The 17,868-nt window shown below is 40.7% G+C and overlaps 1 protein-coding gene across 3 annotated transcripts in view; it reads right to left on the bottom strand.

Moving 5' to 3' along the window:
* Positions 1-2,202: 2,202 nt before the first annotated feature.
* The window catches only part of wdr3 (WD repeat domain 3), a 59,258-nt gene continuing 43,592 nt past the window's right edge, over positions 2,203-17,868 (bottom strand). For all 3 annotated transcript variants that reach the window (XM_067992955.1, XM_067992956.1, XM_067992957.1), the window contains 8 exons: positions 13,918-13,968; positions 13,177-13,242; positions 12,973-13,065; positions 11,349-11,396; positions 9,974-10,017; positions 8,679-8,807; positions 7,692-7,785; positions 2,203-2,636 (listed from right to left, as the gene is read on the bottom strand). In XM_067992955.1, coding sequence (XP_067849056.1) covers positions 2,481-2,636; positions 7,692-7,785; positions 8,679-8,807; positions 9,974-10,017; positions 11,349-11,396; positions 12,973-13,065; positions 13,177-13,242; positions 13,918-13,968 — 681 coding nt within the window. In that variant the 3' untranslated portion in view covers positions 2,203-2,480. The remainder of the gene's footprint in view (positions 2,637-7,691; positions 7,786-8,678; positions 8,808-9,973; positions 10,018-11,348; positions 11,397-12,972; positions 13,066-13,176; positions 13,243-13,917; positions 13,969-17,868) is intronic.

Genomic DNA, 17,868 nt, shown 5'->3' with positions numbered 1-17,868 from the left:
GCGGACACACCTTCTAACCAGAACGGAACTGGTAATATAATTCTTGTTCTGTATTGTTAACTACTGTTTAGACACTTGCATGTGTTGATCCTCATGTGAAGTTAATAAACTATCACCATATCCAACTGGAGTCAAGTCGAATCATTCTGTCATGAAGTACTTTTGAAGTGTAGTCACTGTTGTAATGTAGCCAATTTGCGCACAAGGTGCCACAAACAGCAATGAAATAAATGTTTTAGGTGTTGGTTAAGGGATAAATGTTGGCCTGCTCTTCTTTGCATAGTTCCATGGGATCTTTTATGTCCACCTGAGGGGGCAAATGGGGCCTTGGTTTTACGTCTCATCTGAAAAATGGCACCTTCGACAGTGCAGCACTCCCTCAGTACTGCATTTAATTGCCAGCCTAGATTATGTGTTTGTCTTTGGAGTGGGACTTGAATCAACAACCTTCTAACTCAGAGGCGAGAGTCCTATTACTAAGCCAAGGCTGACACATAAACCGCTCTGCCAAATGCTCAGGCTTCTGCTTCCAAGTTTGCTTTGCCTACACTTGGGTTTCGCCTGCTACTTTCTGTTTCCTCCTCCATACAACTTTTGGGCATCCTGACAACTATTTAAGAACTATGCTCAGCCTTTAGAAAGGCTCAATTTTGTCCTCAAATTCCACACACTTTTAAGTGGCCACACCTTCTAAATCCTAGTTGCAGCCTTGTATCTCTTCCGGCCATCATTCAGTCCCCAGGTTATGTATTGTACTGCTAGATGCAGAGTAAAGATACCTCTAGTATCCCTCAACATCATCATTAAAACAAGAGCACCCTCTAGTGTCAGACCCATTACAGTCAAGTGCAGTACAGTAGAAGATATTTGTGCTATGATACACAGGAGCTGCCCTTCGATGTCACTAAATTGACCCTGTGTTCCTGTACATGTTAAAGAGAAAATTTACAAGGAATCCACTGAACAATTAAAAATACAAGCACAATGCTCATTGTTTATATTAACAAAGCAGAGGTCTATTTTCTCCTGAAATCAAACAAAATCTGAGCTATTTATAAATAGCCTCAGTGGTACATTATATATTATTGCCTATTAAACAGCAACCCTTTCCTGTTCTTGATCACGATCCAGTGACCTCTGCGGGGAAGTGTGAGCATGAGGAAAGGATGAGGCTTGGGAGTGATGCCCATGATGATAAAACAGCCTGCTGATACTTGAGGTGCAATTTTTTCTCTTCCCGATCGGCAGGTAACCAGGAGAGCAATTAAAATGGAGCGGTTCCATTTCCTGCTCTATTTCCATGACTCCCCATTTTATCGTCACTGGTTTTGGTGGCAGATGAGGCTCCCGTTGGACTCTGGCGGGAGCCTCGTTAATAAATGCAAATCAAAGCCATGTAAAGCTGTCGAGAAGCCACCAAAGCCCTCTATGGCAAGTTCAAAAACAGTGGGATCAGAAGGTGCAGGAGTGCTCCTCTGGGCCCCATAAGGAGAGTCCGGGCGTCTGCTGGCCTAGGCTCCCCCGGCTCTCCATTCTCGAGACCCTCGCAACACCCCTTCTCCCAGACTTACCTTGCTGCTGACAGCCTTCTCATGGTGTTGGCAGGCTGCCTCCAGTCCACCCGATCTTCACTGCCATCCCCGGTCAGTTGCCACTTTCCACCCAAAATGGTGGTTTATATGTAGTTATAAATTGTTGGAAAGTTGACCAAACTAAATAAGCAAATAGTATTTTTCTCTTAATTCCTTCTTAGGGTGTAGGTGTTGCTGACAAGGCGGGCATTTACAACTAGCTAGGCCATTTCAGAGGGCAGTTAAGAGTCAACCACGTTGGTCTGGGACTGGAATCACATATAGGCCAGACCGAGTAAGGAAGACAGGGTTTCTTCCCTAAAGGGCATTAATGAACTAGTTGGGTTTTTAGGACAATCTGATAGCTTCATGGTCACTTTTACTGATGCCAGTTTTTTTTTAATTTCCAGATTTAAAAAAAAACTGAATTCAAATTCTTAAACTACCATGGTGCGATATGAACTCATGGTCTTTAATTTATCAAGGACTGATACAGCCAAAAAGGGATCGGAGTCATATCTAACCTCTTCCAGTAGCAGTCATTCCTGGTAACTGCCTCAAAAATGCCTCACGTAGAACATACAAAACAGATAACTTGTGACAGACTGTTGTATTTCACAGAAGCCACACATTTTTAAAAACTAAGATTTTATTAAAGCAAATTTGCACATGAGCTGCTTAGCAGATGTTTTGTACTATAACAGAATCCAAATAAATGCATAATTAATTGCCAAGAAGGCTCACAGTTATAATACGTGTGGTATCAACTTGAATGAATAGCGTGGAATGGGAAGACACCTTCTCTTGATATGCTTGGATCAGATATGCATGTCTCTTAATTTTGCTGTGCCAGCTTTCATTGGCCTATTGTGACATTATATGGTACAACATTAAATGAAATTTGATGGCCTAGACAACCATCAGAACAGCTCTATCTCTCATCTTTCTTTTCCTTTTCTTCTCTTTGAATCTTTCAGTTGCATCAGCAAAAAAAGTCACATCTTCTTTAGCTTCTATCTCCCGTTGTAAAAACTGTAGTCCAGCCATATTGAAACCAATCACATCCTGTCACAGAACAGAAATAGAAACGAAAAACAGTGAAGTGGATATTTCAAATATATTCATTAAATATCCCTGTCATTTTCAATCTGCTTAACAAGTGGCACTAGTGATGAATTTTCAGTGCCCATGACGCTTTGCAGCCCAACAGTATGCTCTAAACACACGATATATGCGACAGGCTCAGTGCAGTATTACATGTGTGATTGAACCTGTAACCCACATGGTGCGATGTAACAAACTGCAGGTGTACTAATTACCCTTACGCCATAAGTAAATGATTAGTTTTAGAATACCCCTCTACAAAGGTAGAGTCACTTTTTTCTAAGCACGTACATACATGAAAGGGAGAGAAAACTATAGCTTTGTAATCAAATATTTTTTTTTTTTTAGAAACTATACATAATTTACTGATTATTGACCCAATTATTCACACTGTTTTCTGGAACTTGCTCCATTGGTCAGTCCTGGGTGGTCTAACCTGAGTGTCTGATATCTTCCTGCAGCTGCTTGATCTGTTGCCTGTAATACATTTATTTTTTGCATTTTGCTTCCTCTTCCTTATTTGTTGCCTTACTCGATTTTAAATAATACTTAGGTTTTGCCAACATATGCTCTACTGAGCAAACTCTTTCGGCAGTAAATGCCTCAGAAAGTCTTGACATGAACTTTTTGTTTCCTCTCTAACTTGACTATAACAATATTGAGTAAGTTACGATTCATAAAAATGTGCACAAAACACTAGGCTAGTATGAAGTGCAAAGTGATAAACTGGCAGGAAGAATGAGGAGAAGCAACATTAACTAAATGGTACAATTCTAAATGGGGTGCAGGAACAGAAACACCTGGGGTATATGTGCACAAATCTTTGAAGGCGGCAGGACAGACTGAGAAAGTGGTTAAAAAAGCATACGGGATCCTGGGCTTTATAAATAGAGGCATAGAGTATAAAAGCAAGGCGGTTATGATGAACCTTTATAAAATACTGCTTCCGCCACAGTTGGAGTATTACGTCCAATTCATGTTAAGATGTCTAAAAATGTTAAAAAGACAAATCTAAAGGCACTGTATCTGAATGCACGAAGCATTCGTAATAAGGTAGATGAATTAACAGCACAAATAGATGTAAACGGATATAATATAATAGCAATTACAGAGACATGGCTGCAGGGTGACCAAGGCTGGGAGCTGAATATCCAAGGGTATTCAATATTTAGGAAGGACAGGCAAAAAGGAAAAGGAGGTGGGGTGGCGTTGTTAGTAAAGGATGAAATCAGTGCAATATTGAGAAAGGATATTGGCTCAGAAAATCAAGATGTAGAATCAGTCTAGGTAGAGTTAAGAAGCACCAAGGGGCAGAAAACACTGGTGGGAGTTTTCTATAGGCCTCCAAACAGTAGTGGTAATGTAGGGGATGGGATCAAACAGGAAATTAGAGATGCATGTAACAAGGATATTACAGTAATCATGGGTGACTTTAATCTGCATACAGACTGGCCAAACTAAATTAGCAATAATACTGTGGAGGATGAATTCCTGGAGTGTGTACGAGATGGTTTTTTTAGGCCAGTACATTGAGGAGCCAAGCAGGGAGCAGGCTATCCTAGAATGGGTATTGTGCAATGAGAAGGGGATTAATTAATAATCTTGTTGTGCGGGGTCCTTTAGGGAAGAGTGACCATAACATGATAGAATTCTTCATTAAGATGGAAAAAGTGAAGTAGTCCAATCCGAAAATAGGGTCCTAAATCTAAACAAAGGAAACTACAGAGGTGTGAGGAGTGAGTTGGCTATGATAGATTGGGAAGCTTCATTGAAAAGGCATGACGGTGGATAGGCAATAGCAAACATTTAAGGAACGAATGAATGAATTGCAATTATTATACATTCCTTTCTGGCGCAAAAACACAAAAGGAAATGCAGCCCAACCATAGCTAACAAAAGAAATTAAGGATAGTATTAGATCCAAAGAGGAGTCATATAAAGTTGCCAGAAAAAGTAGCAAGCCTGAGGATTGGGGGCAGTTTAGAATTCAGCAAAAAAGTACCAAGAGATTGATTAAGAGGGGAAAAATAGAGTGCGAGAGTAAACTTGCAAGGAACATAAAGTGGACTGTAAAAGCTTCTACAAGTATGTAAAAAGAAAAAGGTTAGTGAAGACAAATGTAGATCCCTTACAGTCAGAAACGGGAGAATTTAAAATGGGGATCAGGGAAATGGCTGAGCAATTAAACAAATACTTTGGTTCTGTCTTCATGGAAGAGGACACAAATAACTTCCCAGAAATGCTACGGAATCAAGGGACTAGTGAGAAGGAGCAATTAAAGGAAATTAGTATTAGTAAAAAAAGTAGTGCTGGAGAAATTAATGGGGCTGAAAGCCGATAAATCCCCAGGGCCTGATAATCTGCATCCCAAAGTACTAAAAGAGGTAGCCATGGAAATAGTGGATGCATTAGCTGTCATCTTCCAAAATTCTATAGATTATGGAACAGTTCCTGCAGATTGGAGGGTGGCAAATGTAACCCCACTATTTAAAAAAGGAGGGAGAAAACAGGGAACTACAGACCAGTTAGCCTAACATCAGTAGTAGGGAAATGCTAGAGTCTATTATAAAGGATGTGATAACAGGACATTTAGAAAATATCAATGGGATTAGACAAAGTCAACATGGATTTATGAAAGGGAAATCATGTTTGACAAACCTACTGGAGTTTTTTGAGGACGTAACTGGTAGAATAGATAAGGGAGAAGCAGTGGATGTGGTTTATTTGGATTTTCAGAAGGCCTTTAATAAAGGTTAGTGTGCAAATAAGAGGTTAGTGTGCAAAATTAAAGCACATGGGATTGGGGGTAATATACTGGCATGGATTGAAAATTGGTTAACAGACAGGAAACAGAGATTAGGAATAAATGGGTCTTTTTCAGGGTGGCAGGCAGTGACTAGTGGGGTACCGCAGGGATCAGTGCTTGAGCCCCAGCTATTCACAATATATATCAATGATTTGGATGAGGGAATCAAATGTAATATTTCCAAGTTTGCTGACGACAGAAAACTAGGTGGGATCGTGAGTTGTGAGGAGGATGCAAAGAGGCTTCAAGGTGATTTAGACATGTTGAGTGAGTGGGCCAATATATGGCAAATGCAGTATAATGTGGATAAATGTGAAGTTATCCACTTTGGAAGGAAAAACAGAAAGGCAGAGTATTATTTAAAAGGTGACAGATTGGGAAATGTTGATGTACAAAGGGACCCGAGTGTCCTTGTACAACAGTCACTGAAAACAAACATGCAGGTGCAGCAAGCAGTTAGGAAGGCAAATGGTATGTTGGTCTTCATTGCAAGAGGATTTGAGTATAGAAGCAAGGATGTCTTACTGCTGTTATATGGTGCCTTGGTGAGATCACATCTGGAGTATTGTGTGCAGTTTTGGTCTCCTTACCTAAGAAAGGATATACTTGCTATCGAGGCAGTGCAGCGAAGGTTCACCAGACTGATCCCTGGGATGGCAGGACTGTCATATGAGGAGAGATTGGGTTGACTCGGCCTGTATTCACTCGAGTTTAGAAGAATGAGAGGGGATCGCATGGAGACATATAAAATTCTGACAGGGCTAGACAGACTGGATGCAGGGAGGATGTTTCTCCTGGCTGTGGGGGGTCCAGAACGAGGGGTCACAGTCTCAGGATATGGGATAGGACATTTAGGACTGAGATGAGGAGAAATTTCTTCACTCAGAGGCTGGTGAACCTGTGGAATTCTCTTCCACAGAAGATGTGGAGGCCAAGTCACTGAATATATTTAAGAAGGAGCTAGATAGATTTCTAGACACAAAAGGCATCAAGGGGTATGGGGAGAGAGCTGGAGTATGGTATTGAGGTAGAGGATCAGCCATGATCATATTGAATGGCGGAGCAGTCTCGAAGGGCTGAATGGCCTACTCATGCTCCTATTTTCTATTTTTCTATGTAATTCTGGGCACCGCACTTTTGGAAAGATGTGAAGGCCTTGGAGGGGGTGCAGAAAGGATTTACTAGAATGGTTCCAGGGATGAGGGCCTTGAGTTATGTGGATAGACTGGAGAAGCTGGGGTTGTTCTCCTTAGAGCAGAGAAGGTTGAGAGGAGATTTGATAGAAGTGTTCAAAATCATGAAGGGTTTAGATAGAGTAAATGAAGAGAAACTATTCCAATTGGTGGAAGGGTTGAGAACCAGAGGACCCAAATTTAAGGTGATTGGCAAAAGAACCTAATGTGACGTGAGGAAAAAATTTTTTACGCAGCGAGTAGTTTTGATCTGGAATGCGCTGCCTGAAAGGGTGGTGGAAGTAGATTCAATCGTGGCTTTCAAAAAGGAATTGGATAAATACTTGAAAAATACTTGAAGGGAAAAAAATTGAGGGCTACGGGGAAAAAGCGGAGGAATGGGACTAACTGGACTGCTCTTACAAAGAGCCGGCATGGGCTCGATGGGCGATTGGCCTCCTTCTGTGCAGTTACCATTCTATGATTCTAAGATGCCCCTTTCCCATTCCAAAATGTAACAATAATACTTAATCAGGATTTTTTAAAACATTGTTCACAACATTGCCACGCTTTTCTCAACTTTTTTTTTGATAAATACTTGGTTAAAAGATTTAAACAATTTTGTTAAAAATTTATTAAGATTATTTATTTGTAACACTTTCAAACTTAGCATAATCACTAGGTGAAACAAATCCTTCCAGGAGCACGATGTAACATCCTTATGACATTCTCCAACATGGTACAGATTGTTTATAATTCCTCATGAATAGAAAATGTTATTGAAAACACCTCCGTAATAATGATTGCTTTATAATGTGCTTTTCGCATGGCTCTCAAAGACAGCCTGATAAAAAAGGTATATGTAAACATCCCATTATAATTTTGTTCCTGCATGAAAGTAGTACGCTCATTGTAAAACTTGTTAGTCTTTTTTTAGGGGCTTCTTTTCAGCAGGTTTGTTGCTACTCATTTACCTTGGAATATGCTTTGTTTATGCTCATTAGCTATTGGTTAGCAATGGGAAAACAGCAACCATACCTTCATTTCATTGATCTTTCCTATTGTGTTTTTCCTCAAACTGTCAATAACTGTAAGGAGCATCTGATTACTTGTGATCTGTCCAAAATGAATCCTGGTGAACAAAATAGTAGAATGATACAACCAGTTCATTAAGTTGTGTACTGTTCATGTCCAGTTTTATTTTTACACCCTGTTTTAAAATTTTGCACCAAAAGGACAGCCAACCTGCTTCCAGGTACCTGCCAATGATAGGAGTGCCCCAGGGTGATTCATTCTGATTTTGTTTCCCTCCTTCGCGGTAGGGACGTAGATAGCCTCCACTCTCTACTTCTCCTTGATGGCGTGGCTGAGATTATGAATATCCTGTGGGGAACTGTCGACACAATTGCAGAAGAATAAAGTTACTTTAGCCTAACGGTGCCTTAAACCCAACCTCAAAAAAGTATCTCTACTGGCTAGTGTCAATTTTTCGACAGTGTACATTTCCTATCTTTGCTGCTCTCTCTGACCAAGACTGTCAATCACTGAAAAGTTATGGGCAGGATTCGCATTCACTATGAGCTACGGTTGAGACTATGTATATTTATCTCATTTACAAACATTATAGACAACAGAGATCTTTTCAACTCAGCCATCTCTGCTAAATTGAAATCTAGTTCCAGAAATAAAAGGATAGTGTTCTCCACCTTTTATTTGAACTCGTATGCCCATGCTGGATGTGTTTTTCCATCTGTTGGCCAGACCATAGATTAAGGATTGGAAAGAACGGTTTGTAAACTCTGTCTCTGGGAGAAGAAAATTGCTTGCACCAGCAATGACTCCTCACTGAAAGACAATTCAACAAGAAATGCTATTTAAGCCAATCCATTCCCCCTTTTCCTCCTAAAAGAACCTAAAGGAGTAAGGTGGTTATTTTTTTTGTGGGGGAGCGGCGGGGGTGGGGGGTGGGGGCGGAGGGGTGGGGAGGAAGAAAGGAGATCAAAATGTTTTTGTCTGAATACTTACCTGAGCAGGAAGAAAAGGCAGCGGCAAATGAGTTCAACCTCTAGAGAAAGTTGGATGTACTCATCAAATAGAGTGAGCAGGTCAGGAGCGTAGGAAAATGGTAGGACAAGCAGGGATTCCTCCATCTCACTAGAAAAGATCCAAGACAAACAAATGATCAAAAAATGCACACTCTTCAAATTGCACGTCTGCACAATTCAAAATTCATTTCCTATATTTCCCTTAATTTTATGACTATCTAGCCTCCACCAGTTCAAACCACTGGTTAATATTTACAAACAACTTTATTGCATTGATACCAGAATGATTAAGTAAATAATGTATAATAATTCTCTGGGATTAAGAAAAAGACTAAAGTGGACTATATTTATCATATATGGGTTAACTCTAAATGTTCAATAAAATAAACCAACAAATCTCCCAGTCAAATAGCAGCTTTACAAGTGCAACAGTCTATAATAATTCACTCTATGGTAGTAGTTTAATTCTGTTGCTAATCCAACAGAGACACAGAACCATCTGGGGCTATAGGGAGTGGAGTCGAGGTGTCTCCCGCCATTGTTGCATTTGGGACTAGAAGGGCTCTGGATTTGGCTGGTCATGAACAGGGAAAACAAAGACAGCACACCTGCTAATTTGTTGTCCCCTATCACCATCGAAAAAAGGAAAGTATATTGCAACAATTGCATGCAGTACAAACTTTTCACAGGACAACAGAACTGGATCAACTATAAAATCTACTTTTGTGGTACAAACTGGAACACAACCACACCTGTACTGGATTTGGAGACAAGAAGCAGAAATAACTCAATGGACATTAAGTATCCTGCAGTTTTGGGTTATGGAAACAGTGACAGTAATGGCTGTACAGTAATTGGGCCAAATTAAAGAATGAACTTGCAATTATATAGGGCCTTTCATGAACAAAGCACTTCACAGCCAATGAGACAAATGACCAGTTAATCTGTTTTTTGTGATGTTGGTTGAAGGATAAATATTGGCCAGGACACTGGGAAAACTCCCCTGCTCTTCTTCGAAAAGTGCCATAGGATCTTTTATGTTCCTCAAGAGGGCAAATATGCCTTCAGAGCAATATCTCATCCAAAAGACAGCACCTCTCACAATGCAGCACTCCCTCAGTACTGCCTTGAAGTGTCAGCCTAAATTATGTGCTCAAGGCTCTGGAGTGGGATATGAACTCACAACCTTCTGGCAAGAGGGCATCTGATTCAGAAGTTTGTAGGTTTAATTTGCTACGAGTTTGATGTGAATATTTAGATTAAATTGTTACTCACCTTGATTTGATTTTTCGAATAACATCCAAGACATAGCGGGATGGCTGAGAAAAAAAGTCATAAATTACTTAAATACCAAAACCAGCCAACACATAAAATTATTAAATATAACAGCAGCTGAATTCTACCTGCTTCAAGCATTTGGTAATTCAATTGTCCTTTTCCTTTCATGAATAGTTAAATCTGCTTTAAAATTACTTTTCCCATTCTCAGAGGCAACATAAACAACAAAATAGTTTGGAACTATCAATATCCTTTCAGGCCTTAATAACTACGACAATCTTGAAACAAATTATTATAGTAAAGTATCACTGCTTCCAAATATGCAAATAAAAGGAAGTGTCCTTTACTAACAGATAGGGTAACTGGAGCTATGTATGGAGTACACTTTAACAAGTTGTAGCAGTACCTTGATGTAATACTCCTCCAAAGACATAAAAAATAAATGTAATAATAAATATTTTTTAAAAAGTAACAAAACAAAATGCTAACTGTAAGGCATTCACAAGCAACATATCTGTTAACAGAGATCGCAGTCGATGCCAGGAGTGTTGAGTTATTAATCTAGGCTTTCCAGCCCCATCCGCCAGATTACAACAGATCTGGGCTGGGACGGGCTGGTAATGGGCTGGTAACGGGCTCCAGGGCGTGCTCCACTATGACCCCATCTCCCCCCCACTTTTCCAGAGGGTGGGCCCAGTGGTACAAAATGTGCATGCCCACACATAGCCATGCAAACGACTTGCCAATGCAGGAAACGTAGCCTCGGTTGTCATTTCTGTCACTTGCCCAGTTCGAATGCTGGACATAGGGGCTGCCTGTTAGACCCCAGCATCCAACATTCAATGGTCACAGTGGGGGCCTCTGAGAATAATTAGCAAGGGGCCTCAGAGCACAACCATGCACAGGCCCCAGCAGTATCAGGAAACATTTGGGGGGGAAAATGTCTTCAGGCAGCACTGCTTCTTCCTCCTACTGCAGCATACCCCTGCTTTCTGAAAAAGGAGCAGACAGGGACATGGTGGAGTGCATCCTTGAGCGCATTTCCATCCCTGTTCGTCCCAGATATGGCAGAAAGTCAGGGGCCAAAAAGCCCAGATTGGTAACTCAACACATACTACAACCTCGCTTATAAGGTCTCCGGTATGCAAAGGTTTTTGGGAGAGAAAGTCGACTGGGGTCAGGAGATACCCTGCCCTGCCGGAGGTGCTGTCTGTCTCAAAATCAGAAAGCCTTCTATTGACTATATTGTGATCTTACATGAGCATTAAGTCCACAAAATAACTCAAATCTATGATACAGGCTGTTAAATAGCAAAGCTTTTACAAACTGAAGCAAAAATGCTAAACAACCAGGAAGAATTAGAACTACTTACAGAGATGTTTCCATATGCGGCCAGTATAGGGTTAGTAGGTGGTGGCAGCTGGGAAGAATAAAGATCGTATAAGTAACCTTCCACATACCACAAACATAGCCAACACTAACAAGCTGATCTTATGCCAGGGTGAGACCTGTAAGGCTGCTGAGCTGCGGATATTACATTTTTCAGTAACATAATGCAATAAGAGATCATTACCCGTCTCTGACAAAGTTCTGACGAAGGGTTATACCTGAAACGTTAACTTTTTTCCCTTCTTTGCAGATACTGCCTGACCTGCTGAGTGTTTCCAGCAGTTTCTGTTTTTGTTTCAGATTTCCAGCATCTGCAGTACTTTGTTTTCTTTTATTCCCTATCTCTGATTTGAGCAAGTCATCATATATTTTGTCTTGTATGTAAATTATATTTATTTTTCCAATAACAAGTTTCACCCAACGCTACTCTAGGAAAAACCTGTAACTATATAATCCATTTCTTGAAAATGAAGACACTATCACTTTTACACCACCAGATGTACAAAAACATCCAATGATTCACATAGAAAGGTTGCAGCACGGAAAGAGGCCATTCGGCCCATCACGAGGAAAAAAACACAAATGCTGGCAATCTGAAATAAAAGCAGCAAATGCTGGAAGTAAAACCAGGAGGTCAATCAAAATCTGTAAAGAGGGAAAAAACAAGTAAACATTTTGGGTGTGGACCCTTCATCAGAACTGAAAACTGTAAGAAAAACAAGTATTTCAGTGAGGTTGGAACAAAAAGAGGGAGAAAAGGGGGGAGATGAAGAAACAACAGATAGACCAATCACAGAGAAGAAGTTAATGGGCTGAATGACCTCCTTGATAGAAAACTGTTAGATGATATAAAAGATCATCAGTGAGTTGACGGAAAGAAACTAAGAGAACAAAAAATGTACAAACTGTTAAGAGAGTGAAAAGACATTGCAGAGATCCACACAAAAGTTAAGAAAATATATTTATTTTGTACTCTACCATCTCATATTTCCCACTGTCGATCTGTTTGCTAACGTTTCTGCCCAGTTAATGTGGGCCAGCTCTCCTTTTATCTCATTGAATGTTGCCTTTTTCCAGTCCAGTATTCTTATCTTTGACTTTTCATTATCCTTTTCTAATTCTTACATTGAACGTAACAATGTTCTGGTCGCTATTTCCTAACAGTCCTCCTACTCTCACTTCAGTTATTTGTTCCACTTCATTTCCCAAAACTAAAGTAATGAGACAAGTGTAAAAATGCCAATTATTGTTCAAAATTAAGGATGAGTTGGAAGATCTGCTTAACCCTATAACACCTTTACCCAGCAACAGGGGGAACGTCTGGTTAGACTTAAGCTATCCAATCACAGATTGGTTCTGACTGGTTGATTTGATAGTTTAGATTTGTATATCCAATCACTTGATTACATATTCACAAGTCAGCTGTTAGGCCAAGTTGTTAGGGAAAACATTGATTGGATAAACAAGTATATTCCAGTACTGCTATTCACTGTGCTAGTTGGCATTCACATTACATTGCTTTGACAAATGGTTGTTCGAGATGACGATACAACAAATATGAACAAATGAATAAGTGACTATGTAATCACAATATGAAAAGGCCCAACCTCTTTGCCTGCAAGTTTACAAGCTTCTCTGTGTTCTTCCAGTTTCTTGGTCTCTTCCCTGTACAGTTCAATTGCTTCCATGATACGCTCAGCCTGCCAAGAACATTCAACAAGTGAGTACGGTGGGGCCCACAGTGCTCATTTTTAAAAGTGCAAGAATATTCTGTTAATTTTGTAATATATTATTGGATTCTATACACTTACAGCTTTAACAGTTTCTATAGTCTTCTTCCCAGCTAAGCCTGCTTCCCCTTCTTTCTCTCCAGGAACCTGTAATGTGAAAGGAAATGTTGTATTGTTGCTTCATAAACAGTAGACTGACAGGCCCTATAATAACTATCCAGGGGTCACAGTCAGGTAAATAGATAACGGACAGGAAAAATGCTGAAATGGCATGAATCCTCCAGCGAGAGAAACTATTTTCATAGACGCCCTTATATCTAATTCTGCAATCCTACTTATTATACATAGGGTTACAGGGGAGTAATATAAAAATCTCCCACTGGCATTCAACAGCTGAAACTGTCAGGAAGTTCTGTAAACTGTAGGGCAGCCACTTCCGAGGGTCAAATCCAGTAAGAAGCATGGACATCCATCAAAGGCCACCTGTGTTAATATCATTATGTTCAAGGTTGTAAGCAAGACTTCCAAAGGAATATCAAAAGAACAGATACTTCATAATAAGACATACTTTTAGAAACTGCTCAAAAGAATTATGAAGTACTGGTCAATCTCGCATGGTGTTGCACGTAATCTTCTGTAACCCAACTTCACTTGAGTGGGGGATAACTGAACCAGGATACAGAGAGAGAAGATTTTTAATATATTATAGATCAGAGAAGCTCACGGGACTGTCCTCAATTCTGACCATGTAACTGGCTGTGATTTCCAATGGAACATTATAAAAGGCACATTACAAGGCTGGTCCATTAGTGAGACACTCACCACTGGTTCATCTCCTTTTGCCACACTCTCTTCGAATTCCGCTTCCCTTTGCTGTGGGAAAAGAGTTTATCAATAGTTAATTCGCACAATGCAAAAATTATAAACCAAATGACATGTTCTTAAATACATAACTAGCAGCTCCATTCTTCCTATAGCTAACAGGGAAATCTTGAAGGGCCTGCCTCAAATTTTAGAATAGTTATCGCAGTACACTTAGGGCCGGATTTTGCTCTTCCCACTTCTGCAGGGCTAGGTGGGACTTCTGCCAATACGCCAATCCTGCTAGCGTTCCAGCTCAGTTTCCTGCTCCTTGACCTAGGCAAGTGGTCAAAAGCCACTTAAAGGTACAGAAATTTTCATGAACAAGGCCTTCAGCTGGGATGGTGGGGGGGACCGCTCCCTCCATCAGGAGACTTCAGGGTCTTTCTACCATTACCTCAGGTAAACATAGAAACATAGAGAATAGGAGCAGGAGTAGGCCATTCGGCCCTTCAGGCTTGCTCCACCATTCAATATGATCACGGCTGATCCTCTATCTCGATACCATATTCCCGCTCTCTCCCCATGCATTTTGTGTCCAGAAATCTATCTAGCTCCATCTTAAATATATTCAGTGACTTGGCCTCCACAGCCTTCTGTGGTAGAGAATTCCACAGGTTCACCACCCTCTGACTGAAGAAATTTCTCCTCATTGCAGTCCTAAATGTCCTACTCCGTATCCTGAGACTGTGACCCCTCGTTCTGGACCCCCCCAGACAGGGGAAACATCCTCCCTGCATCCAGTTTGTTTAGCCCTGTCGGAATTTTACATATTTCAATGAGATCCCCTCTCATTCTTCTAAACTCGAGTGAATACAGGCCGAGTCGACCCAATCTCTCCTCATATGACAGTCCTGCCATCCCAGGAATCAGTCTGGTGAACCTTCCCTGCACTCCCTCTAATGGCAAGTATATCCTTTCTTAGGTAAGGAGAACAAAACTGCACACAATACTCCAGGTGTGGTCTCACCAAGGCCCTGTATAACTGCAGTAATACATCCTTGCTCCTGTACTCAAATCCTCTTGCAATGAAGGCCAACATACCATTTGCCTTCCTAACTGCTTGCTGCATCTGCATATTTGCTTTCAGTGACTGGTGTACAAGGACACCCAGATCCCTTTGTACATCAACATTCCCCAATCTATCACCATTTAAATAATACTCTGCCTTTCTGTTTTTCCTTCCGAAGTGGATAACTTCACATTTATCCACATTATACTGCATCTGCCATGTATTTGCCCACTCACTCTTGTCTAAATCGCCTTGAAGCCTCTTTGCATCCTCCTCACAACTCACGATCTCACCTAGTTTTGTGTCGTCAGCAAACTTGGAAATATTACATTTGGTTCCCTCATCCAAATCATTGATATATATTGTGAATAGCTGGGGCCTAAGCACTGATCCCTGCGGTACCCCACTAGTCACTGCCTGCCACCCCGAAAAAGACCCATTTATTCCTAATCTCTGTTTCCTGTCTGTTAACCAATTTTCAATCCATGCCAGTATATTACCCCCAATCCCATGTGCTTTAATTTTGCACATTAACCTCTTATGTGGGACTTTATTAAAGGCCTTCTGAAAATCCAAATAAACCACATCTACTGCTTCTCCCTCATCTATTCTACCAGTTACATCCTCAAAAAACTCCAATAGGTTTGTCAAACATGATTTCCCCTTCATAAATCCATGTTGACTTTGTCTAATCCCGTTGATATTTTCTAAATGTCCTGTTATCACATCCTTTATAATAAACTCTAGCATTTTCCCTACTACTGATGTTAGGCTAACCGGTCTGTAGTTCCCTGTTTTCTCTCCTTCATTTTTTAAATAGTGGGGTTACATTTGCCATCCTCCAATCTGCAGGAACTGTTCCATAATCTACAGAATTTTGGAAGAGGACAACTAATGCATCCACTATTTCCATGGCTACCTCTTTTAGTACTCTGGGATGCAGATTATTAGGCCCTGGGGATTTATCGGCTTTCAGTCCCATTATTTTCTCCAGCACTATTTTTTTACAAATACTAATTTCCTTTAATTCCTCCTTCTTACTAGTCCCTTGATTCCCTAGCATTTCTGGGAAGTTATTTGTGTCCTCTTCCGTGAAGAAAGAACCAAAGTATTTGTTTAATTGCTCTGCCATTTCCCTGTTCCCTATTATAAATTCTCCTGTTTCTGACTGTAAGGGACCAAACATTTGTCTTCACTAATCTTTTTCTTTTTACACACTTGTAAAAGCTTTTACAGTCCACTTTTATGTTCCTTGCAAGTTTACTCTCATACTCTATTTTTCCCCTCTTAATCAATCGCTTGGTCCTTTTTTGCTGAATTCTAAACTGCTCCCAATCCTCAGGCTTGCTACTTTTTCTGGCAACTTTATATGACTCCTCTTTGGATCTAATACTATCCTTAATTTCTTTTGTTAGCCATGGTTGGGCCGCTTTTCCTTTTGTGTTTTTGCGCCAGAAAGGAATGTCTAATTGTTGCAATTCTTGCATTCGTTCCTTAAATGTTAGCCATTGCCTATCTATCGTCATGCCTTTTAATGAAGCTTCCCAATCTATCATAGCCAACTCACTCCTCATACCTCCGTAGTTTCCTTTGTTTAGATTTAGGACCCTAGTTTTGGATTGGACTGCTTCACTTTCCATCTTAATGAAGAATTCTATCATGTTATGGTCACTCTTCCCTAAAGGACCCCGCACAACAAGATTATTAATTAATCCTTTCTCATTGCACAATACCCAATCTAGGATAGCCTGTTCCCTGCTTGGCTCCTCAACGTACTGGTCTAAAAAACCATCTCATACACACTCCAGGAATTCATCCTCCACAGTATTATTGCTAATTTGGTTTGGCCCGTCTATATGCAGATTAAAGTTACCCATGATTACTGTAGTACCCTTCTTACATGCATCTCTAATATCCAGTTTGATCCCATCCCCTACATTACCACTACTGTTTGGAGGCCTATAGAAAACTCCCACCAGTGTTTTCTGCCCCTTGGTCCTTCTTAACTCCACCCAGACTGATTCTACATTTTGATTTTCTGAGCCAATATCCTTTCTCAATATTGCTCTGATTTCATCCTTTACTAACAACGCCACACCACCTCCTTTTCCTTTTTGCCTGTCCTTCCTAAATATCGAATACCCTTGGATATTCAGCTCCCGGCCTTGGTCACCCTGCAGCCATGTCTCTGTAATTGCTATTATGTTCTATCCGTTTACATCTATTTGCGCTGCTAATTCATCTAACTTATTACGAATGCTGCATTCAGATACAGTGCCTTTAGATTTGCCTTTTTAACATTTTTAGACACCTCAACATTTTTTTGTACTATGACCCTATTTGTCTTGTTACCATTTTTTCTCACCTGGACCCTATTTGTTGTCTTTTGTTTGTACGCTCTGTCCCTTCCTGGCACAATCTGGTTATCCTTACCCCAATCACTTTCCTGCACTGCTTCCTTGTCTTTTCTCTTTAGCATTCTAGATCCCTCTCCACCGGGGACCCCCCACCCCCCCACCTTATTTAGTTTAAAGCCCTATCGCCCACCCTAGTTATTTGATTCGCTGGAACTCCAGTCCCGGCATGGTTCAGGTGTAGTCCGTCCCAATGGAACAGCTCTCTCTTTCCCCAGTACTGGTGCGAGTGTCCCACGAATCAAAACCCACTTCTCCCACACCAATCATTGAGCCAGGCATTCATCTCCCTGATCCTATTGACCCTATGCCAATTTGCTTGTGGCTCAGGTAATAATCCAGAGATTATTACCTTTGTGGTTCTGCTTTTTAATTTAGTCCCTAGCTGCTCAAACTCTCTCAGCAAAACCTTTTTCTTAGTCCTACCTATGTTGTTGGTGCCTACATGGACCACGACAACTGGATCCTCCCCCTCCCACTCCAAGT

The sequence above is a fragment of the Heptranchias perlo genome, chromosome 11, assembly GCF_035084215.1.
Source record: "Heptranchias perlo isolate sHepPer1 chromosome 11, sHepPer1.hap1, whole genome shotgun sequence".
NCBI lineage: Eukaryota > Metazoa > Chordata > Chondrichthyes > Hexanchiformes > Hexanchidae > Heptranchias > Heptranchias perlo.
The sequence above is the reverse complement of the archived record's forward strand: the minus strand, read 5'-3'. Positions and strand labels throughout refer to the sequence as shown.